Source organism: Lepisosteus platostomus, chromosome 24 (genome assembly GCF_059453375.1).
Source record: "Lepisosteus platostomus isolate fLepPlt1 chromosome 24, fLepPlt1.hap1, whole genome shotgun sequence".
NCBI lineage: Eukaryota > Metazoa > Chordata > Actinopteri > Semionotiformes > Lepisosteidae > Lepisosteus > Lepisosteus platostomus.
The window spans coordinates 4,389,317-4,412,642 of record NC_142634.1 but is presented as its reverse complement, the minus strand read 5'-3'; the positions used below and the strand labels follow the sequence as shown (position 1 = coordinate 4,412,642).

Below are 23,326 nucleotides of genomic sequence, written 5' to 3'. Positions count from 1 at the left end.
GCGAGGCTTAAGTGAAGTAAGTCTGAAGCAGGGAGGACTGTGCAGAATCTGTCAATCTTTTTACGCACAGTTGCAAGTTTGGGTTGATGTGTTTCAGAGGCAGGAGTCCCCTGCTCTGTCAGTATCTCTGTGTGTTCTGTAAAGAATCTGGCCAGGAGCTGTGGCTCACGTGTGTGTGTGCATGCAGCGTTTCTCCCCTCTGCCCGCACTGCAAGGACAGAAACAGGGTGTTTCTGTTTGCAGTGTACACATGGCATTACCTACAACTGAGCAAAAAATCCAAACAAACAGATCTGTAGTACTTAAAATGTGAACAGTTTGAGAAACACTGAGGAACAGTGGGGAAAGATAGTTATCCTGCTGCACTGACGAGAGCTGACAAAAAAATGACTAAGTGCTTTATTAGAGCTTGGTTGAACAAACTGTGGATGCCGAGTCAGCTGGGCGACAAACCCCTCGACTCCGGAAGTGTCCGCAGGCGTTAAGTTTCTATTAACCGGATCGGCAGGGTGGCCACCTGCTGCCCCCTTGTCTTCTGCAGCGATGCCAGATCTTGCGCAGTGTGGCCACATTTTGCCCATGTGCAACCCAGGGGATGGCACCATGCTGGTTTGCATTCTGTGAAGCAGGCAGCTCTGTACCCGTTCTTACAGACAAGGGAGGGCAAAGGAGCTCCAGAATGTGTGTATCTCCCAGCATCCCCTGCGTCCCTGAGTTTTCCCACAGGCAGTCCAGGGGTTGTCCGCCAGATGTGCCTCCTTGGTCCCCCCCCCCTCAGAGGGGCAGGATGCTGGGCAGCACCTCCCCGCAGCGCGCGCTGACCCTCACACTGGCCAGGCGGTCAGCCCTGGTGGGGCCGATGTTGAGGATGGCGATGGGCAGCTTGCGTTCGCTGGCCGCCAGGAGGAACCTGTACCCAGAGTACACCTGCGGGAGGAGAGAGGAGTGTGGGGAGACTGACCGCTGCCTGCAGGTACCAGGCTGGACTGTATTTCAAACACAACGTAACAGATTAAGGGTCGCCTTCGAGCCCGAATGCACCCAGACCCAGGATACTTCTGGATCCAAGGAAGTGCGAAGCGTGCACCAGACATACTGACCACATTTTAAAGGAAGGGTCAACATATTGGAGAAATGTATGTAGACTCCCTATATTCTTAGTTCAGGTGGGGAGATGCGTCAGCATGCCTAGGCTGCAAAGGAACAAGTAATAGGTTTATTCCATGCTGAAAAAAAGGGAGAAAGAAAACAACGTTTCAAGAAGGCTTCACGGCCGAAACGTTGCGTTTTCTTTCTCCCTTTTTTGGAATAAACCTATTAACAGCCAGCTCCCTCTGCCCACAGCGGGCAGCCGGCTGGGCCGAGCCACGCGCCGCGGCGACTCTACCTGCAGCGACGAGCCGGCCACCAGCAGCGCGTCCGCCTAACCCAGTCTTCGCCAGCAGCCATATCACTCTGCAACTCACAACCTGCAGCCCACTGGAGCCCAGCAGGGTGAGCCTGGTCAGTACCTGGATGGGAGCCTCCTGGGAAAAACTAAGGTTGCTGCTGGAAGAGGTGTTAGTGGGGCCAGCAGGGGGCGCTCACCCTGCGGTCTGTGTGGGTCCTAATGCCCCAGTATAGTGACGGGGACACTATACTGTAAACGGGCGCTGTCCTTTGGTGAGACGTAAAAGCGAGGTCCTGACTCTCTGTGGTCATTAAAAATCCCAGCGTCTTTCTCGAAAAGAGTAGGGGTGTAACCCTGGCGTCCTGGCCAAATTTCCCATTGGCCTTTACCAGTCATGGCCTCCTAATAATCCCCATCTCTGAACTGGCTTCATCACTCTGCTCCCCTCCCCACTGAGAGCTGGTGTGTGGGGAGTGTTCTGGCGCATCCTCCAGGTGGGGCTGCACACTGGTGGTGGTGGAGGGGATCCCCATTACCTGTAAAGTGCTTGAGTGGAGTGTCCAGAAAAGAGCTATAGAAGTGTGAGGAATTATGATTATTATTATTACTTGTTCCTTTGCTTCCTATATTCTTATATCTGTTCGTGCTCTGCAACACTGCAGCACAGCCAGCTCCCTCTGCCCACAGCTAGCCGGCTGGACCGAGCCACGCGCCGCGGCGCCTCTACCTGCAGCGACGAGCCGGCCACCAGCAGCGCGTCCGCCTCCCCCAGCCTCTGATGGACGAAGCTCACGGTGGCCCGGTCCACGGTGTCCCCAAAGAAGGTGACGGCGGGCTTGAGCACGCCGCCGCAGGCCTCGCACGGCGCCACGCGGAAGTGCCGCACCTGCTCGTCCGTCAGGAGCACGTCGCCGTCCGGCGCCACGCCCCCCGCCTCGGCGGCCCAGCCCGGGTTCAGGGCGCGCAGGCGGGCCTGCAGGGCCTCCCGCGGCGACGGCTGCCCGCAGGCCAGGCACACCACCCTGCGGGCCAGAGACGAGGCTCACAACCGGTTCCCAGCTGTGGAGGCGCTGGAGAGGCTGAATTCCACTGTCAGCCTCCTTGAGGCTCTAATTGCATAACGAGGAGGCTGGAACGCCAGGGCTCAGCGACTCCCGTTCCCCAGGTCGGCTCGAGAAACCTCCGGCCAGCACTTCACACGCAGACGAATCTGGACGGTGAAAACAGGGATGTTCTGTCCCTAGCCACTAGTGATCAAACGCATCTTTAACATCGCAGCAGGGTCAGGTTTAGGAATCTGCTTCATGGGGTGTGCGCAGCCAGGTGGGTTAAGGTTATTATTTAGCCCCAGGACTGGGGGGTGAGCACTGCTGCCTCGGGGGGCCGGGGCCCTGGGTTCACTGTTGGGGTGCTGTCTGCATGGAGCCTGCATGGTCTCCCCATGTTCACCTGGGTTTCCTCCCACAGTCCAAAGACATGCTGGTAGATTAATTGGCCTAGGGGAAACTGGCCCTGGTGTGAGTGTGTGTGTCTGTGTGTGCCCTGTGACGGACTGGCGTCCTGTCCAGGGTGTACCCTGCCCTTTGCCCATTGCATGCTGGGACAGGCTCCTCCTGCCGGTTCCCCTCTCTCCCTCCTGCTCTGCAGTACCTGTGGGAGCAGCCGTGCAGCTCCGTGAGCCGCCGCTGTCCGGCCTTGGAGTGCAGGGCATCCACGTTCTGCGTCACCAGCCAGTGGAGCCTCCCCAGCGCCTCCCAGCTGCGCAGAGCCAGGTGTGCCGCGTTGGGCTGGCGGCCGGAGAACTGGGGCCAGCCCACGAAGTTCCGCGCCCAGTACCGCTGCCGGGCCCGGGGGCTCTTCAGGAACTCGGCGTGCTGGACCGGGCGGCGCCCCGTCCGCGCGTACAGCCCGACGCCCTCCGAGCGGTAGTCCGGGATGCCGGACTCCGTGGAGAGGCCGGCGCCGGTGATCAGGAAGAGCCGCCTGGAGCGGGACACGAAGTCCTGCAGCCGCTCCAGCTCGGCGGAGGAGAGGGGGCCGCTGGCGGGAACGAAATCCGGGCTGGCCGCCGCCCCCGCCGCGGACGAGCAGAGCCTCCAGCAGCGCCGAGACCGCGGGCCGGCCCCGCCGCCTGTCGCCGCGGGGAACAGGGACAGGAGCGCCATCTGCAGGACAAAGCAGGAACCGCGCAAACCAGTGAAGAGCACCTTTCAAAACCCCTCCCAGCAGCAAACACACTGGGGGAGCAGGAGGAACAGCTCGACAGGGATGTCCCAGAGACACCTACCACTCCATTCTGACCAGATGATTACTTCAGAATATTAATTCCTTACACTTAAATAGCACTTTTCTGGACACTTCGCTCAAAGCACTTTACAGGTAACGGGGATCCCCTCCAGGGAATGATGCGATGGCAGCCAGAATGCGGACAAGTTCAAGTGGGGAGCTGCTCAGCATCCACAGGCTGCAGAGGAACTGGGGGTCTTATTCCTGTTGAAAGGACAAGAGACAGCGTTTCGGCTGTGGAGCCTTCTTCACCCCTGAAGAAGGTGTAGCTCACACCTGAAGAAGACTCCACAGCCGAAACGCCGTCTCTTGTCCTTTCAACAGGAAAAAGACTTTTCTTTTCTTCTCTTTTCAGCAGGGAGTAAAACTTTACTTGTTCCTTTGCAGACTGCGCAGCTCCCTACTTAAACTATATAAGAAATAGTTTCGCTGGTGACGCATTTACGATATTGCTAACGTTAACTGCTAACGGTCACTCTCAAACCTTCGAGTAGAAACATCTGCTGCCCACAGGTGAACGTTAAGGTCAGGGGTAGAGTTATGCAACAAATGTGCTGTTATATATGGATATATATATAATAGAAGCAATCACGAAGTGACTAAAGAAGTATCCAACAGTAAAAGATCGTAAGTTTAACATACCTTAACCATCAATTACGCTTAACATGAAATGCACCGGCAGCCTTCATTGACTTCATAAATACGGTGTTTATTTATTCGCCGCCTGTCAATACAGGACAGTGCAGTGACGTCACAAGCAACCAGTGCCAGTGCGTCATTTCCTGTCCCGCCCCGATTCCTGAATACAGACGCCCCAATTGGGGTAGGGGAAGGTGTGTGGGTGCGGTTAAAACCCTCTGCTGTGATTGAACACAACATGAGAAGCGACGAGCTGTGATTGGAGGCGCTCCCGTTTGCAGGACGGGGAGGTCTTGCCCATACAAGACCGTGCAGTGATGTCCCGACATGCGGAAAGCAATAAGTGTGTTCTGTGTAAATGAAAAACGAACGCGATAAGGACGACAGGAGCATTGCTGTGTATGAACAGATATCACTCGTTGGAGGGAAAGAGGAAGAACCCTCCCCAAACCCACTAGTAAACCAAATGACTAAACCCCGAGTACGCTTTTGTGCAACAACTCAAATACAACCCCCCCCCCCCCAACACACACACACACATACCTTAAAATGTAAACTACTTTGTATGCAACTATGTTTTATATATAAGGATTTTAATTTTATGTAATACTTAAGCATGTATCACATACCCTCACATTCATGTCTGTTGCTCTCAGACTAGTTATATATGGCACGTTGCTAATTGCTCTTATTGAGTGTAAAGTTGGAACCCGAGGTAACGGGACGTTTGAGATATTCCCATTTTGTTTCAGATGGACTTCCATTTTGTTTTTCTTATTTAGTCCTTATTTAATAAAAATGTTCTAATTTGTAAGACACTCCGATAAAAGCGCCTGTTTTAGCGAATGAATAGTTGTGTAATTACACGTGACTTTTGCTCCGGAAGAGGAAGTTGACTTGGGCAGTATTACTACTCCAAGATGGCGGCGTCCTGTGGCTCGGAGTTGTGATGTGGGGAGAGCTGCTGGATTTGTTGTGAAGTTCAGTGTGTGATTTTTCATATCGTGATCCTTCTTGAAGAAGTCACCTTCTCAGGTATTGTTGGTAGCTTGGCGTATCCCGCAGAGTTAAAAACAAACGTTTTTTTAAATAATAACCTTAAAAGAATGTATTACGTTCGCTGTAATATAAAAGTATCTTCGGGATATATATGTTGAAAGTAAAAGTTCTTTTGTTTTTTTAAAGATTTACAATACACCAGTTAATGTCGATTAAAACTGTGCAGTTTTAATTGCAATTGTAATATATAATTTCAGCCTTGATATCAGACTTTCAAAGTTGGTACTTGAGAATCCCTGTCTCGTTTGCTTTTGATTCGAGATCCCCTAATTATGCTTATTGAGCTCTTCATGAAACTGCTCGTTTTAAATTCATTTCCACCTGATCCCATCTTGAGAAGTAGAAAACTCCTTTGCCAGGAGACGGGTTTCAGAAGTCCTGACAGTGTTGAATTAAATCATTAGGTCTATATATTACAGAGAGTGCTTGTAATCGGTGTTTAGGAAGAATATAAGGTGTGAGGGGATTCCCCATTATCTGTAAAGCACTTTGAGTGGAGTGTCGGGAAAAGCGCTATAGAAGTGTAAGGAATGTATTTATTAATTCATTTATTTATTATTCAGGTGTTACTTCAGAACTAAAGGACGCTGAGTCTCTTACAAATGAAATAGTTATTGAGGTTTTTTTCGACGAAAGGCAAAGCACTGACCATGCTGTTCCCACCTGTCAGCTCATTATTAATGGAGAGTCCAGTACAGGGGTAGTCTCTGAGGCAGGAGTTCTGGAGCAACATTTCTTGGAAGTAGTACACATGGGCTATTTCTCCAGGCTGAGGACTCAGTTTCAGGAGAGACTAACGTCAAGCAGATGGTTGGACCGTGTTTCTGCACACACCTATGACACCAAGAGCCCGGCTGGACCGAAGAGCCAGGAGCCCTGCAGGACCAGGATGGGACGGTCCTGTAGTGACCCTGGGATGCTTCATTAAGCAGACATTTGTGACACAGGATCAGCAGCCTCAGTGAATTAAACAACAGGGTCGCTTAAGAAATACTGACGGGTTTCTTGTTCATGTTTTTTTTTGCCCGCTTGTTCTGCAGCTGGTCCAGCCTCCACCATGCCCGTTCCCTGCAGCCACTGCCAGAAGAGCTCGGCGGTCCTCAGGCGCCCGAAGACGGGCCACTCGCTGTGCCGCCCCTGCTTCTTCTGGGCGTTCGAGGAGGAGGTGCACCAGACCATCGCCTCGGCCCGGCTCTTCCGCCCCGGGGAGACCGTCGGCATCGGGGCGTCGGGGGGCAAGGACTCCACCGTCCTGGCGCACGTCCTGAAGGTGCTGAACGAGCGCCACGGCTACGGCCTCAACCTCATCCTGCTGTCGGTGGACGAGGGCATCACCGGTTACCGCGACGACTCCCTGGAGACGGTGAAGAGGAACCAGCAGCAGTACGACCTGCCCCTCAAGATTGTGTCCTACGAGGAGCTGTACGGCTGGACCATGGACGCCATCGTGAAGCAGGTGGGGCTGAAGAACAACTGCACCTTCTGCGGGGTCTTCCGCCGGCAGGCCCTCGACAGGGGAGCCATGATGCTCGGAGTGGACAAGATCTGCACAGGTGGGCTGGGTTTATAATAATAAAAATTCCTTACACTTATATAGCGCTTTTCTGGACACTCCACTCAAAGCGCTTTACAGGTAATGGGAATCCCCTCCACCAGCACCAGTGTGCAGCCCCACCTGGATGATGCAATGGAAGTCATAGTGCACCAGAATGCTCACCACACACCAGCTATTAGTAGGGAGGGGAGCAGAGTAATGAAGTCAATTCATAGATGGGGATTATTAGGAGGCCATGATTGGTAAATTCAATGGTTTGTCCCTTGACGCCAGATTTGCAGAATAGGGTCATCAGCAGGCAGTAGAAATGGAAGAACTCAAGGTTTCAGCGCGGCCTGGAAGCTCTTGCTCTTCATGCAAAAGCCACGTCAGCAAATAGTAGTAGTAATAATAATAATTGATAATTCCTTACTCATATAGCGCTTTTCTAGGCACTCTACTCAAAGTGCCTCACAGGTAATGGGGATCCCCTCCACCAGCACCAGTGTGCAGCCCCACCTGGGTGATGCGCCAGTCCTCTCCCCACACTCCAGCCCTCAGTGGGGAGGAGAGCAGAGTGATGAAGCCAGTTCAGAGATGGGGATTATTAGGAGGCCATGACTGGTAAAGGCCAGGGGGAAATTTGGCCAGGATGCCGGGGCAACACCCCTACTCTTTTCGAGAAACACCCTGGGATTTTTAATGACCACAGAGAGTCAGGACCTCGGTTTAACGTCTCATCCAAAAGACTACACCTTTTTTATAGTATAGTGTTCCTGTCACTATACTGGGGCATTAGGACCCACACAGACAGCAGGATAAGTGCTCCCTAATGGCCCCACTAACACCTCTTCCAGCAGCAGCCTTAGCTTTCCCAGGAGTCTCCCCTCCAGGTACTGGCGAGGCTCACCCTGCTGGGCTTCAGTGGGCTGCTGGTGTTGAGTTGCAGGGTGATATGGCTGCTGGCAAAACCTTCAGCTTTGCCTTACCAGCGCTGCAGAGATAGGAAAATGTGGTGTGAGAGGTGGGGGGGGGGGGGCTGAGGTTGCTCGGGTCGAGTACCAGCCCTGCAGAATTGGGGCTCGGGACATTGTCAGTCTGCTGGTTCGAGAGAGAGTGTGGAGAGTCACTGGCGTCAGGAGATGGTGCTCTACATCCCTAACGAAAGTGTGTCGGCTGCAAGGTTAAGAATCAGTTGGTTAGTTGAGTCATGGTAGATATGGAGGAAAAACGCTGTGTAGACTGGATTTAGATTGAGGCAGTTCATGTAGTTAGATGCATCAGCATGTGTAGGCTGCAAAGAAACAGTGTTTCAGCTGTGGAGCCTTCTTCGAGTGTGAGAGAGAGAGGAAAGTCAGCAGCTGATAAAGCAGGGGAGTACAAGAGCCGGGAGTGGAGAGGAGGCGGGAGATGACACTCAGGTGGTGTGAAGTCAAAACTTGCAAATTAATACAGAGGCTTAGAAGGAAATGAGGCTGTCAGGTGAGGGTTTATTTAGATTGTAAATAATAAGTAGGGCCAATTAACAGAAATAACTGGGCCGTGCGGTGTCAGGCTGCAGAGGAGATCCGGGATGGTGAGGATCTGTTTGCTGCCTGGGAGCCTTGCTAGGGCTGTTTCAGCTGCCTGCCTGACCCCTGTCCCCCCCTCCAGGACACAACGCGGATGACGTGGCGGAGACCGTCCTGATGAACTTCCTGCGCGGCGACATCGCCCGCCTGCGCCGCTGCACGGCCATCACGACGGGCAGCGAGGGCGCCATCCCGCGCTGCAAGCCCCTCAAGTACGCCTACGAGAAGGAGATCGTGCTCTACGCCTACTTCAAGAAGCTCGACTACTTCTCCACCGAGTGCGTGTACTCGCCCAACGCCTACCGCGGCCACGCCCGCGCCTTCCTGAAGGACCTGGAGTCGGTGCGGCCCAGCGCCATCGTGGACGTCATCCACTCGGGCGAGAACCTGTCCGTGAAGGAGGACGTGAGGATGCCGGTGCAGGGCACCTGCGCCCGCTGCGGGTACATCTCCAGCCAGCGGCTGTGCAAGGCCTGCGTCCTGCTGGAGGGCCTGAACCGCGGCCTGCCCAGGCTGGGCATCGGGAAGCACCACAGGCTGCACGAGAAGCTCCTGGCCCGCCAGCCGCTGACCGAGCAGGAGGAGAGGAAGCTCCGGGCGGAGGAGTTCTGAGCCGCCCCAGCCCGCTGCGGCCTGCGGCTCGATGGAGGGAGGGCGCCCTGTCCCTCTGTCTCTGGGCAGGGAACCCCGCGGTCCTGCAGGGCCCTTGTGGATTCTTTCGAACCGAACGTTCGTCCCGAGCAGGAAATAAGTTGCGTTTCTGGCAGGTGGCCTGCGGGGCATTTGCCACCCTCCATGCGGTCTTAGTGGACTGGGGAGGGGGTTGGGGGGGGTAGGATTCTTAATTTATTGCAGCCGTATGCTGTATTAATACCTTTATGTATTATGCATTAGTGCCTGTTTTTAGAGTGTGAAATCTTAATGACACATTTGTCCATTTAACACCAAGACTTTTGCCAGAAACGTTAAACAAATCAGGCTTTAAACCTTTCTCTGTGTCCAGATGATAGAAGATCTCTTCATATCTCATCAGAAAATGATGTAAAGGAGGCCAACCTTGCTCTGTTATTATAGCTTTAGATCCGTTGAATGCTCCTGTGCAGATTGTGGCGTTCATTTTGACTGTCTTTCTGCATTTTCACTCCTGTCTAAAGAGGCCCCTACCATGGTGGGGGGGGGAGAGGGGTTAGCAGCAGTGATCCATGGGGAATCCCATAATGCCCTTGATATAAACAGGAAGTGACCGGGAAGAGGCGCGCTGTGGTGTGGATAACGGAGGGGAAGCGCAGAATGGCAGCTGTATGAAACCGTGGCCCACAGCCCGACCCCAGAGTGCACTCGGCTCTCGGATTCACCTGCTTCAGCGGCGCACGTTCCCATTCCCGCCCGGAAGCTCCCATTCCGTGCTGTTCTGCTCTGCTCCCGAGGAACACGGGACTAAGGATGAGTCAGAGCAAACGGGGGAACGGAGTCGTGGAGTCGTGGAGGGCCAGGGTCCAGTGAGGTAGAAGAGGGTCTCTCTTGCGATCGGCGGGCAGCGGTCACTGTCCTGGACGTCCCAGTTCGGGTGCAGGTTGCCGAGCTGTAGTCTGCGGACGTGTGTGTTTTCCCACCTCTCTGGGGGCGCAAAGCCCCCTTCCTTCCCCGTGGGCTCGGCGCGGGTTTGAAAAGCTGCTGGCGGAGGCCGGTTCGACAGCCCCCCCCAGCCCCTCAGCCCCCAGTTCAGTTTGCCTTGGGCCATTTGTCCAAGACCAGAGCTCAGCAGCTCTGCGGACATTTGAGTTGCGAAGCTGGTGGTTCCCGTGCCCGGATCCCGGGTGAGACGCAGCGGGATTGGGGGAGGCGTTTCTGCGGGGAGCTGCGTCCCGAGAATGGAGCTCTGGAAACGTTATCCTGCTGAGAGCGAGCGAGAGGGGCTGTCCCAGACGAGCCCGACTGCATCCGACTGCCTGGACCCCTGCCCGGCTCCTCCTCTGCTTTTGCCCTGCGACATTGTCTCCAACACAAGGTCACGCTCACTGATTTGAAGTCAGCTCTTCCCTCTACTAATCAGTGCCTTCTATTCTGTAGTTCAGCCAAATGCATTTGTACATATATATAAACCAAACAGGCCAGCTCAGCTAAAGGTTTCTCATTCCCCCTCCCCATGGTCCTGAAGTTCATCGGTGTAGTCTCCCCTTCTGATCCTCGTAAAGACGCATCTCCTGCAGGATATGCCGGGAATTGCAATGGGAACCTATAGCGATTCTCCTTTAGTTTTGGCCGCTGAAGTCGCTGTCAGTTTGCCAAGCAGCAACGGGACAAAGGCCATCAGGAGAATATACAAGTAGGAACGATTGGACGTATCGGAATCAAGTCTTTTTGTGACTGAAAATGAGCCTTGTGTCTGTTGCTGGCTGGGATAGGATGAACCAGTTTTTACCAGCTGCGTGGGACTGAGCAGTCCTCGTGGGGCTGTGTGTGCCTGGTTCGGGCTCCAGTCAGAAAGCAGAGAAACTGGGGTGGGTCAGTTTCCCCTCCTCTGGTATTAATATCATGCCTCTGCCTGACCGTGTGCTCAGGGTTGAATGGGTGTTTGTGTGTGCTCTGTTTTGTGCTTGGCGTTTTGCTTCAGCGCCATCTCCGTGTCCGATTTCAACACGGCGGTGGCGGGGGGTGGGGGGACCGCTCTGTGGTAGCAGAGCCGACACGCCTGCGGATTGAGGTCCTTTGGGAGCCTCGGAGGCGAATTGGGGAAGCACCTGAGAGTTCACAGAAAATAACTCCCCCCGCCTTGAGTTCGTCTTTGCCCTCTTCCTCCGGACACGGAGTCGTTAGCGCTGAAGGAGTTTTAATTTCTGCGGTTCTATTTCGGAGCGCAGCTGAAGAAAACGATCCCCCCACCCGGGTCGCAAAATATCCATTTGCAGGCGGTAAATCATGCTCGCTTGTGGAAGACGGGCCAGAGGCTGGGACGGACGGGCTTCACAAACGTCTGCTTTTTTGTGTGCGTGTCTTGGAACTGAGAGAGAACGGCAGAAATACCTAACTGAGAAACCCCAAAACATAAGCGCAATAGCGTCGCAAACACAAACGGACGCTGTGCGCGACAGGGGCGACTGTCCACGGCGTGTTAGTGAACCTACGTTGACTTCATCATCATCATCATCATCATCATTGTACGATTCGATAATACTTTCCTGCCCGAATTCTCAGGACTTTGTTTTCCCTCCTCGCCGCTATGTTTTACACACAGAGAGACTTGCAAGAATATGCAAACAGTAGATATAAACATTCCGCTAGGAATGAAGATAACATAACCTAAAAGACGTCAACCCATACCTAGATCTACAGGAACCCCCCCCAGGATACCATAGGCTGTACGTTCACTCCCCACGATCACCCCCTGTAGCTGCTCAACACCCCTTCATTGTCACACGACCGCTAACTGCCCTTGCCCAGGAGCCGGTACTGCTGTACTCTGAACTCATTTGCCGAGTAGTTTCATTGAACGTGGGATAAAGAAATTCCTCACTCTGTCGCGTCTGCTTTGAGGGGCTCTAAAACGTCTGTTATGACATTGTGTGTGTTCAGTCGTTCAGTCGAGTTCGACTCTTCGTGACCTCATATGCTTCAGCGTGCCAGGCCTGTCTGTCAACTTTTCTGCGCTCTTACCAATTCATATTCATTACTACGGTAATGCTATCTATCCCTCTTAACCTCTGCCGCCATAGGGTTTTCTTGGCGAAATACCGGAGTGGATTCCCAATACCGTCTCCAGTGGACCCTATTTAGTCTAATCTCTCTGCCATGAGCGTCCCGTCTTGAGTAGCCCTTCGCGGTATAGCTCATAGCCTGAGATACGCACGCCCCTTCACCGCGACAAGGTAATGACCAGACGGGGGTTATTACATTAGCACTCGGCATTCCCAGAATATTGATACGAGAGGGAATCTCTGCTTCTAGAAACGTGGAATTCCCTCTCCCCTCCACTAGAGGTCTCTGGTAAAGTTTTTCCGCCAGTCTGCAGCTGCGCTCTCGCCATTACAAGCTCGCCTCTCCAAATTCGGCACCTCCAGGAGCCTGGGCAGCGCGGGCACGCCGCGCCGGTGCGAGTGCGCGCCCACGACCCCCCCCCCTCTGCCTAGCTATCTGCGGGGCCGCGCAGCGCGTTCCCCCTCCCCAGACTTAGAAAAGTTCTTGCGGTTCCGCGCAGGCGAGCAACGCGGGGCATCAGCTGGAACAGCTTCACGTCGGCGTCTGCCTCTTCCCCCCCCCCTCCCGGATCAGAACAGCAAAGCACAGCACAGCACAGGTTCGCCTGACGGCGCCGAACCCAGACTCGGAACCATGGACGACCTCGGTGAGTCTGCGCTTGTGCCGGCGCGGCTGGGGGGCTCCGGCGGTGGCCGGTCGTACTCGCTGCCCGGGGAGGGATCCGGGGGGTGACCGGCGCTGGGCGGCTGGCCGGCCGGGCTCGGCTCGGCTCTGGCGTGCTCCCCTCCTGGCCGGGCTTGTGCGGGGGAGAGGCAGCGGCAGGCCGCTGGGCAGGCCTGGGTTTCGAGTGGCTGGGCAGCCCGGGAGGGTCCGGCGGGCAGAGCGCTGCGAGCTGACCCGCAGACAGGCGAGGGGCCGGCGGGGTGGCCGGGTCTCGCCAGCCGCCGCGGGGACTCAGTGGCCGGGCTGCTCTCCGTTCAGGCGACCGGCTCCGGGTTTCCTTTTCTTGTAGGGAACCAGGGTGGGTAAAACTTCAGCTGGCTGGAGCCGGTGTGTGTGTGTGTTTTTGTCCGAGTTCCTACTTTTTCAGACTCTCGTCGACTTTCTGAGGCTGGAGTGTTTTTTGCAGTTTCGGAACCGGGTCGGACAAGAGTCAGTCGGCTCACTGGTTCTGCCCAAAAGAAGCTGAATTATTTGCGGAGTTTGTTGAGCTGCGTGGTAAAAAAACCCCGATGTACAGAGATTTGACTGGGCGCAGATTTAGCCGAGGGTACGGCTGACTCACTGCACGGGGGATTTGATTTATTTATTTTACAGCGTGTCCCGACTTGAAAGACTTAAAAACGGTTTTGATCGCTCTGGCGAGGCCCGATTTCATTTCTCGCAGGTCCCCGGAGAAGGGTGCGTGTGTCTGTGCTGTACTTCAGCCAAGATATTGCTTCAAAAAGTTTTCAACGTGTTGAGACACGAACTGTTGAACTACCTGCCGTTACAGCAAAGACTAGCTGTACACACTTCAGTCTGTTCTCAAACGACACCGTGTGAGAAAATACGGTCGGAATGAAACTTTTTTTGCCGTCCCCCGTGGAGATGAGACGTGTTTTAAGTCTCTACGGCACGGCTGAAGTATTTGTAGCCGGAGGCTGCTGGCGGAGAGGAAGACTGGGGCGTTGGTTCAAAACCCAGATCCTGCAAGAGTAGCTCAATCTGTCAGCTGAGATTGACTGCAGCTGAGATCCACATCTCCGGCGGCAATCATTCAATCAAATGATTATTATAGCGCCATTCAGTCCATTTCATTTTCATGACCCTTCACATAAATGATACATAGGAGCAGAGAGTAGAGGAGTTTATTATTGCCGTACATGTACATGGCAATTCTTAATTGGGCTGATCTACTGTGCAATGTAGACAGTACATTACAAACCTAATAAATATGTTATGGGACAATAAATATGTAGTAGTGAGAGAAAAGGCCTTCTAGATCGTGCAAAAAGTGCAGATGTGTGTTGAGTCTGAGGCATTGCTGTTAGCTGTGGCGGATGTGCAGTGCAGTAGGGTAGAAAAACTACAGTGAGCAGGAAAACTGCACAGCGAAATGAATAAAGGAAAGAAATAGGTTATGAATCGAAGGCCATTTAAAACAAGTCTGCTGCACGGTGAGGTTTGAACATGCGGGCAGAGGGTGTTTGTGGTGTGGTCAGGAAGTGTGCCCGCAGGAGAGGGGGCTGGCGCTGACGAGGCTCGGACCCCTGACGTCAGTGATAAGGGTCCCAGAGCTGGCGGGGCGAAGCGATCGGGCTGGGACATGTGGGGATGGTAACTCTTGATTCACTTAATTCACACAGGAGACTGTCATTTTGCTTGCTTGACAGTCGTGTTGTCTCTGGCTCGGCGGCGCGCCCTAGCGGGGGAGTAGAGGAGTTTATTATTGCCGTACATGTACATAGCAATTCTTAATCGGGTGTCTCTGGCTCGGCGGCGCTCCCTAGCGGGGGAGCGGCTCGGTGTCTCTGGCTCGGCGGGGCGCCCTAGCGGGGGAGCCACTCGGTGTCTCTGGCTCGGCGGGGCGCCCTAGCGGGGGAGCGGCTCGGTGTCTCTGGCTCGGCGGCGCTCCCTAGCGGGGGAGCGGCTCGGTGTCTCTGGCTCGGCGGCGCTCCCTAGCGGGGGAGCGGCTCGGTGTCTCTGGCTCGGCGGGGCGCCCTAGCGGGGGAGCGGCTCGGTGTCTCTTGCTCGGCGGCGCTCCCTAGCGGGGGAGCGGCTCGGTGTCTCTTGCTCGGCGGCGCGCCCTAGCGGGGGAGCGGCTCGGTGTCTCTGGCTCGGCGGCGCTCCCTAACGGGGGAGCGGCTCGGTGTCTCTGGCTCGGCGGCGCTCCCCAACGGGGGAGCGGCTCGGTGTCTCTGGCTCGGCGGCGCTCCCTAACGGGGGAGCGGCTCGGTGTCTCTTGCTCGGCGGCGCGCCCTAGCGGGGGAGCGGCTCGGTGTCTCTTGCTCGGCGGCGCGCCCTAGCGGGGGAGCGGCTCGGTGTCTCTGGCTCGGCGGCGCTCCCTAGCGGGGGAGCGGCTCGGTGTCTCTGGCTCGGCGGCGCGCCCTAGCGGGGGAGCGGCTCGGTGTCTCTGGCTCGGCGGCGCTCCCTAACGGGGGAGCGGCTCGGTGTCTCTGGCTCGGCGGCGCTCCCTAACGGGGGAGCGGCTCGGTGTCTCTGGCTCGGCGGCGCGCCCTAGCGGGGGAGCGGCTCGGTGTCTCTTGCTCGGCGGCGCTCCCTAACGGGGGAGCCGCTCGGTGTCTCTTGCTCGGCGGCGCTCCCTAGCGGGGGAGCGGCTCGGTGTCTCTTGCTCGGCGGCGCTCCCTAGCGGGGGAGCCGCTCGGTGTCTCTGGCTCGGCGGCGCTCCCTAGCGGGGGAGCCGCTCGGCGGCGCTCCCTAGCGGGGGAGCCGCTCGGCGGCGCTCCCTAGCGGGGGAGCCGCTCTGTGTCTCTGGCTCGGCGGAGACTGAGATGAGTGAGTGAAGGAATCAATGATTGAATTGAAGAGCTGGTCTAGAGCAATGCCCTGAAGTACAGTACAATGATACCCTGCCTGATTTCTCCGAGAATTGTCTTGCAGTCAATCAGCTATGTTTTGCTTAACATACAAATGGGGTGAAGTATATGTCCCATTAAAGCAACTCAACGGCCATCGATCTGGACGTATTCAGTTCACTCTGCTCCGCGACATCAGCATGTTGTCAGCCAGTGTTCCTCCAGGGCTGGACAGTGCTGTCTTAGTACCCTGGTCCTTTCCAGAGCTGTAAGACTGTTATCCTTTGGTCATGAGCGCTCTCTGAGTGAAGTCCGTGCCTGGCCGGTCAGTTCGGGGAAGTGTCCGGTGACCAGGATAGAGGCCTCCTGCTCCTTGGAAGGTGGAGCATGCGTCAGTCCGCCAGTCGGCGGTCCCGCGGTCGGTAAGAGGTGGACGTGCTCGTTGTGCTCCGGACTGGGGACTGCGTGTCTGTTCTGTCCAGCTCCCGGTTGTGCTGCAGGGTCCGGGCCCGCGGCCCGTTCTGTGTGGCGGTCCCGGCGCCGCCGTGGCCATGGCGTCGTCCCACACGTCCCGGGACCCCCCCTGCTCCGCCGCGTCGCTGGCAGGCGGCAGGTGGGTTTTGAAATGGCGGCCTGCTCTCCTCTGGGACTGCTGGGGGAAATGGGGCCCGCTCTGCCCCAGGAAGGAGCCCATGAGCCTGGCAGAGCCCACGGACCTCGGCCTGCAGGGCCTGTTCCTGGGCTGGGGGCGCGGAGGATCCAGAGGAAGTGGGATATCCTTGAGTAGTTCCCTTCCCTGATGTACACGCACAGGCGCACAAGTGTACACTTTCAGCACGTTGGCACAGGCCTTGCACAGTGCACAACACCAAGCGGCTTCGTGAGGTGGCGTTTGAACACACGCACACGCACACGCACACGCACGCGCACACACGCACACACGCACACACACACTGCGGCTGCTCATTTTAATTTGGCGGGACTCTGTTGCCCTCCCCTCGCCTCCCAGCCCCCTGTTTTGCGCCGTGGGTCAGTCTTGAGCGCGTTCCTCTGCGGCCCTCGGCCCCAGCTGGTGGTGGCGGAACAAGGCGGGGTGGGTTAGGAGGGGAATTCCTGTGCTCCGACACATCTGGCCAGCTGTCTGGGTGGGAGCGCACTGCCGCCTCCCTCGCATTCCACCGCCAGCAGCGGTGTGATCGGTCTCTTCAAAGCGTCGGTGTGACGTGGTCGGTCTAATTCAGGCTGCGAGAAAGCGTTCAGGCAGAGTCGGTGCACATGATGGTGCCCGAAGGAGACGGGACCCCCGAGCAGAGCTGCTCTCGCCCTCCTGGGAGAGGGCAGGTGGGGGGCTTTGCCCGCAGTCTCTCCTCGCTCCCATTGGCTGTTGAAGTTTTAGCTGTCCGCTCCACGGGTGTTTCGTAGGGCTTAGGGATTCCTGTATAGAGGCTGAGCTCCTGGCAGCAGACGGGCACGCTTTGTATGCCCTGAGGTTCTGGGGTTCCTCTAGCTGCCCGTTCAGTGGGGTAATCTGTGATCCTTGACTGCCTGGACTCTTGACCCTTGCTGGAGACTGGCTGCATGTGTTGCCTGTGGTTAAATATCCCTGCGGCTTCATCCAGTGCTTCCTGGGAACCGTGACCGGTGTCGCGCTCGGAGGTCGCTGGAATCGCACCTACAGGAAGTGACTTTTCGCTCGTTTCCGGCGTCGCCGTCTGTCCGCGGCGACACTCGAAACCCACGCCCTGCTGTGTCAGAGTGACCCCCCCACCAATCCCAGTTTCCCAACGCTTCCAAAGGTCGTGTTTAACAAGTGGGATAGCTTTCGCTTTGCCGTTGCCCCGCGTCTCTGCGGCGCTCCGAGCTCTTGCTCTCGGTTCAGGCGGCGGCCGAAATCCGACTCTGCGGGGAGCCGCTCTGGAAGGGCGCGGCTGTCCTCTGCTCCGGTTTGTTTTTCGGAGAAGCCTCATTATTTTTAGCAGGGAGGCACTATTCTGTCCGGACCTGCTGAGGAAGCAGCAGGCAGTGTCCTGGACTCTGTTCCCCAAGGTTATCCGGCTATTTCAGTCTGTTCCGAGGTCTGGCCCGGGCCTGCGTTCCTGGAGGGATTTGGGAGTCCATGTGCTTTTTGTAAAGGGAGGCCTTTACAAAAGACTGACGGGGTGACTGTGGCTTCTACAGTGCAGCTCAGCCGGCGTCGGAGATCGTGAAAAATTACCCAGCTCTCTCCTCCCCCCCTTTGGATGTTGCCATGGTGGGCAGGGTTGGCGAAAAAAAAACAGCCCAAAAAACAGAAGTGCCCTTTTGTGGCATGGCAGCAGATGCCGTGAGCTAACGAAACGAGGTGCCACTCTTTCCTGCACATCCCTCTGGCTGGAGGTGCCCTCCCTGTCCCGGAAGGTGACCAGTTAGCCAATCGGCTGTGAAATACCCACTGGGTGCCCAAGCCCCGACCCCCAGGGAGAGCACCAGCTGTGTCCCCGATCTCATCACACAGGCACTGCTCTCTGCCTGCGGTGAACCAGGCCTCTTCAGTGCGCAGAAAAAGGAAGTGTTTATTTTTAGTGTTATTTTTAAATCCGATCTCTGACCTTGCACATATATGGTAATTTAGCGTGCGTGGTGTAAAAGATGCAGAAGTTCTCACGGTGGAGCGTGTCGAACTGTCACGTTGTTGAGCAGCGCGCTACTGACGCGGTGAGAGCCGCCATGACAACAGCCTGTGGTTCTGAGCTACCGCCCTGAGCTCTTGAGGAGAGATCTGGTGAGGAGAGGGTGCTGGGAACGCCAAAAATAAATGGTCTTTGAAGCTCCTGTGTGGGCCAGGACAGTCTGCGTGGCAGGGGAGACAGCCTTCAGCTGTCCTCTCTGCTGGGAAATTACAAACTCCTCTTCAGGGCTTTGATCTTGTGAAGCTGCCCTTGATGGCTCCATCCTTCGGAGTTTTTTTTTTTAAACATTTCAGAGGGTCATCTGGGTTGCAAAGCAATTTTGACTTGTCAAGTAATGAATGAAAATCTGTATCAGAGAGGTGCTCTTACTTGCAATCATGGCTTCCTTAGTGAGCCATCTGGCACCGAGCGCAAGACCCCTGGGCCATGTGTTCGAGGTGGGATCATCTGTAAGCAAAGTTGGTCAGTAACAGTGGGGTTCATCTCGGCCTTTTCTGATTGGTGCTGAGCGCTCTATAATTGGTTTAATTGCCGTCTGCTGTCCGTGTGGGTTTTGCACAGGAGAATGGATCAGGAGACTGCAGCTGGCGAAAACCTGGAGTGGATTGGGATGCTGTGCGTCGGGATTCCCGCTCGCCCTCTTGGCTGGTGCGTGACCAGCTGCGTGGGCACCGGGCCGTGAGGGGAAAAGGAGGCTGTGTGGGCCGGGGGGGTGGCCAGACCGTCTCCGCGGCTGCTGCCTCGGCGTCGGAGGGGTGACATGACCTGCGGGGGGGTGTGTGTGCCCGTCGCGTCGCGGTCCGGCGGCGTGCGGCCAGGCGGCAGGGGGGGCCGGACTTGGCGTTGGCTGTGCAAACACTAGGTGGCGCTGCCAGCGTCGGCGCTGCTGCTGCCTTACGAGGTGACAATGTGGGACTTTCCGATCTTTCGGGGTACTGAACTCGGATTCTGAAAAGACATGCACAGTTTTTTTTTTAACCTCTGTTTTGCCACACAAGTGACGCATGGGTTTGTCTCTCTTGGTGCAGATGGCAGCCTGCTGTAAAGGTTTCACGAATCTGACCCATCGTGGCTTAAATAGAGGCTGCAGAATTGTAGCACCTCTAAGAGCAATTCTGGCACAACAGGTAGATTTGAAAACTGAAATATGTTTTGCAGTTTAATACTCAACTCGCAAAGAGTTGGCTAATAGTTTGAGTACAGCGTTTTAAAATCTGCAGTCCGGTCACAGCTCCGATTACCCGGAGGGCAGCGAACATTCCTCATTCTCCTAATTAGGATCCGGTAATGCAATTGAAGGGGCCCTTGTAGTGCAGGGAAAACAGAACCAGCCATAGTCTTCACTTTCTTCATGCTGATGAGACGTGTTCACCACAGGATTGTGAGCTCGTTTGAAGTTTAATGGTGAACTGATCCCACCTCTTGTTTTCCTCCAGGGCTGAAGCTCTGAGAGTTTGTGCTTGAAAACTCTGCTGTGAAGAACGTTTGTTCTTTCGGGGCCGGGGGGTGTATTTTAGTCTCTGGGCTGTTATTTCTGTCAGCTCCGGGCCTCGCTAGTAGCTGTTAAACTGAATCATTTGGTTTGTTACTTTTTGTCACGTGGGGCAGTGGTGCGAAGTTGTTCCGAGTGAGCCTCTGCACTCTTCTCCTCTCTTGGAGGTGAACGGAGTGGCTGACCTTTCACCTCTGCTCACCGCATCTGCTGTGCGCAGCCTGGTCATGGTGATGGTGCAAAGGTCATGACCCCAAACGAAGAGAGAGAGAGGGGGATTTCTTTTTGGTCCGGTGCACGGTTAGTCGCACCGGTCAGACTCGCTGTGTAGAGCCGCCGTCAAGCTCTTTTCCCGGCGGGTCTGTGTGGGAATCGACGACCGGACAACCTGCTGGCGTATTTCGGACCGGGCTGAGCGCTGAGGCGGCAGCTGGTTTCGAGCGTGGCGGCGGGGGTAGGGTGTGTAAGGGAGGCGGCCGGGGAGAGAATTGGCCAGGCGGTGCAGGGGCACGAGGAGTGACTGGCAGCGGTGCGCTGGGGTGCGCTGAGGGGCCGTCCCCTGAGCCTCCCTGGGTGGGCCCCAGGGCAGTATGCTCCATTCCTGTATTTCACCGTGCCTGCTTAGGCTCCCCAACGCGGTCGGTCCATTTCCAAAATGAGAAAAGAAAGAGCCGCTGACATAGCAGTGAATATGGCTGCACAGAGGCCAGTTCTCAGGTTGGGAGCCGAGGACCGTGTGGGGCCCCTGCTGATGGTGCGGGGCCACACTGGAGGGCTGGCGGGCGTAGGGTATGGGAGGGCCTCCTCGGCCCGGGGCCGTACCTCAGCTGTGGTCTCCTGACCGAGGTCTGAGGCCGCGGCAGGGCGCAGGGGTGTCTGTGGCGCGCCTGCTCGCCTCTGCGGTGTCTTCCTTCCTGTCTTCATCTGTGTGCCATCTCTGCGGTGGGATCCGGGGCAGAGAGACGCCGTGGCCCCGACGGCCTTCTGTCTCGAGCGCCCCGCGGCGGGAATTTGAGAGAGCAAAATCGCGGGCGTCGGGGCGGAGCTCGGCGACCTCGTGGGGCCGCTGTAAAAATAACCCCGCCAGGTGGGGGGGGGGGGGGTGGGGTGACAGTCATGATCACTCTCGTGCTTGTGTGTCATCGTTCTGGATGCAGGGCCTCTAAAAATAACTGCATGAAAACTGAACTCTTTTCGCGTTTAGTGTCACCTCAGCCTCCAGCGCCTTCACTTCCTGAGACGGTAAAGGAAGTGGGGGGTGAGCAAGACAGCGCTCACCAGTTTTTACCGCAATACGACTGCGAGTGTCCTGACCGCTGGTATCAAGGTGTGGAGCCGCAGTACAGGACAGAAAAGCCATACAGAGGGCTGTGGGGTCCGCGCAGAAAATATATCTCAACCGCTGCCACAGCCGGGCCCGAGCTATGCTTCGGGACCCAGTTCACCCTGGCCATGATCCGTTTCCACCCCTGGGTTCTGGTAGGAGGTGTCGCTGTATCAGAACAATGACCAATAGATTCAAAACCAGTTTCTTCCCCCGAAGTCCGCATCTTAAACAGCTCAGATTAGCTCCTGCACTTGAAGGTACTGCACTGTTTGCATTATGTCCTGTCTTGGCTGTATTATAACGTCTATTGTCTAAATTTATTGTCCATGCTACTGGGTCCAGCTGAAAGAGTGAGCATTCCAGTACACTTGTTCTATGTGGAAATCTTGAATCCTAATGCACCAGAACATGAGGGGAGTCCAGTGGGATCTCTCGGACTCTGAGGTCCTGCCGGGCTCCTTTCCTGTCCGCCCCAGAGAGGCTCCCAAGGGTGCAGCCTTGCCGTGCCTCAAGGGCTCTGGTCAGGAGGGAGCAGGGCACAGCCAGGGAGGTGAGGGTGAGGCCCAGAGGACCAGGTTCCTGCTCCCAGTGGCGGTGGTGGACCAGCAGGGGGTGCTCCTCCCAGTTGTTATGCTGTAGTTGGCAATGGGCTGCGCAGTGTCACAGCGGTCAGCATTGCTGCCTTGTAGCACAGGAGCCCTGGGTTCGAGGCTTGAGGACCTGGGACCTGAGGTGCTGTCTGTGTGGAGTTTGTATGTTCTCCATGTGTTCATGCAAAGATTGATTGGCTTCTGAGAAAATTGACGCTGGTGTGACTGTGTGTGTGTTTGTGTGTCTGTATGCCCTGTGATGGACTGGTGTCCCGTCAAGAAAAACTAAGGTTGCTGCTGGAAGAGGTGTTAGTGGGGCCAGCAGGGGGCGCACACCCTGTGGTCCATGTGGGTCCTAATGCCCCAGTATAGTGATGGGGACACTATACTGTAAACAGGCGCCGTCCTTCGGATGAGACGTAAAACCGAGGTCCTGACTCTCTGTGGTCATTAAAAATCCCAGGGCGCTTCTCGAAAAGAGTAGGGGTGTAACCCCGGTGTCCTGGCCAAATTTCCAATTGGCCCTTACCAATCATGGCCTCCTAATAATCCCCCTCTATGAATTGGCTACATCACTCTGCTCTCCTCCCCACTGATAGCTGATGTGTGGTGAGCGTTCTGGCGCATTATGGCTGCCGTCGCATCATCCAGGTGGATGCTACACATTGGTGGTGGTGGAGGGGAGTCCCCATTACCTGTAAAGCGCTTTGAGTGGAGTGTCCAGAAAAGCGCTATATAAGTGTAAGCAATTATTATTATTATTATTATTAAGATCATACAGCACCTTCATGCCTTTATGTCCCAGGATAGGCTCCTGCTCCCCTGTTTGGGAAGACGTGGTTAGAAAATGGGTGGATCGCTAGATGAGCCGTCCTGACTGCTCGGTCGTTAACAGGCCAGGGCGGTCGTTTGCGAGAGCAGGAGTCGGCTGCATCCCACTGTGAGCTGGCACCATCCTCGATTCACCCTCGATGGAGACGGTGAAGCGGTTTCTCACTGCTCCCCCGTTCCGCTGTGCGAGAGCGGCTGGGAGGGACCTGTCAGTCCTGCAGGAATGCGGCCCTCGGAGACTCGAGTTCTCTCATCGTCTGTGGAGTGTCCTTCTGGAGGGGCCCTGTTGTGAAGATCTGAGTCTGTGGTTCCAGTGAATGAGCAGTTTCCGAAGCCCGGTAGCTATGAGCTCTCTCCCCTGCCCCCTGCAGCGGCCCTGTGCTGGCCGCAGCGATGGTGACAGGTGGAAGTGATCTGTGCTGCTGTTTTTTTTTTTGTTTTCTTTGGGCCCTTCCTTCCTGTTTTTTCTTCCGTTTAAAAGAAAACAACGTTTTCTCGTTTCCTGGATGATAAGACAAGATCAGATCACTTTATTGGCCAGATACAATTTCTTGTATTAGGAATTTGTCTTTTCGCAGACCCCAGCTTCCTCTCCATGAGACACAGCCAGGGAGAGAAGCTGGGGGTCAGAGTGCAGGGTCAGCCATTGTAAAGCGCCCCTGGAGCAGTTGGGGTGAAGGGCCTTGCTCAGGGGCCCAACAGAGTAGGATTCCTCTGCCAGCCG

The 23,326-nt window shown here is 55.8% G+C and overlaps 3 protein-coding genes across 4 annotated transcripts in view; 2 read left to right on the top strand and 1 right to left on the bottom strand.

Annotated features, from left to right (window-relative positions):
* Nucleotides 1-383: 383 nt before the first annotated feature.
* Nucleotides 384-4,441, bottom strand: sirt4 (sirtuin 4). The gene is made up of 4 exons (XM_088618760.1): nucleotides 4,319-4,441; nucleotides 3,041-3,555; nucleotides 2,118-2,412; nucleotides 384-927 (listed from the first exon to the last, which is right to left on the bottom strand). Exons 1-4 carry the CDS (start codon nucleotides 4,325-4,327, stop codon nucleotides 775-777), a joined length of 972 nt encoding a protein of 323 aa, XP_088474886.1. The 5' UTR covers nucleotides 4,328-4,441; the 3' UTR covers nucleotides 384-774.
* A 754-nt stretch (nucleotides 4,442-5,195) lies between these two features.
* Nucleotides 5,196-9,569, top strand: ctu1 (cytosolic thiouridylase subunit 1 homolog (S. pombe)). Its single transcript, XM_088618418.1, has 3 exons — nucleotides 5,196-5,350; nucleotides 6,415-6,927; nucleotides 8,562-9,569. Exons 2-3 carry the CDS (start codon nucleotides 6,432-6,434, stop codon nucleotides 9,089-9,091), a joined length of 1,026 nt encoding a protein of 341 aa, XP_088474544.1. The 5' UTR covers nucleotides 5,196-5,350; nucleotides 6,415-6,431; the 3' UTR covers nucleotides 9,092-9,569.
* A 132-nt stretch (nucleotides 9,570-9,701) lies between these two features.
* pxnb (paxillin b) overlaps nucleotides 9,702-23,326 on the top strand; it is a 57,037-nt gene continuing 43,412 nt past the window's right edge. Inside the window, exon 1 of one of the 2 annotated variants that reach the window (XM_088618416.1) lies at nucleotides 9,702-12,821. In XM_088618416.1, the coding sequence (XP_088474542.1) occupies nucleotides 12,809-12,821 (13 nt within the window). In that variant the 5' untranslated portion in view covers nucleotides 9,702-12,808. The remainder of the gene's footprint in view (nucleotides 12,822-23,326) is intronic. The other variant, XM_088618417.1, reaches the window with a different exon arrangement.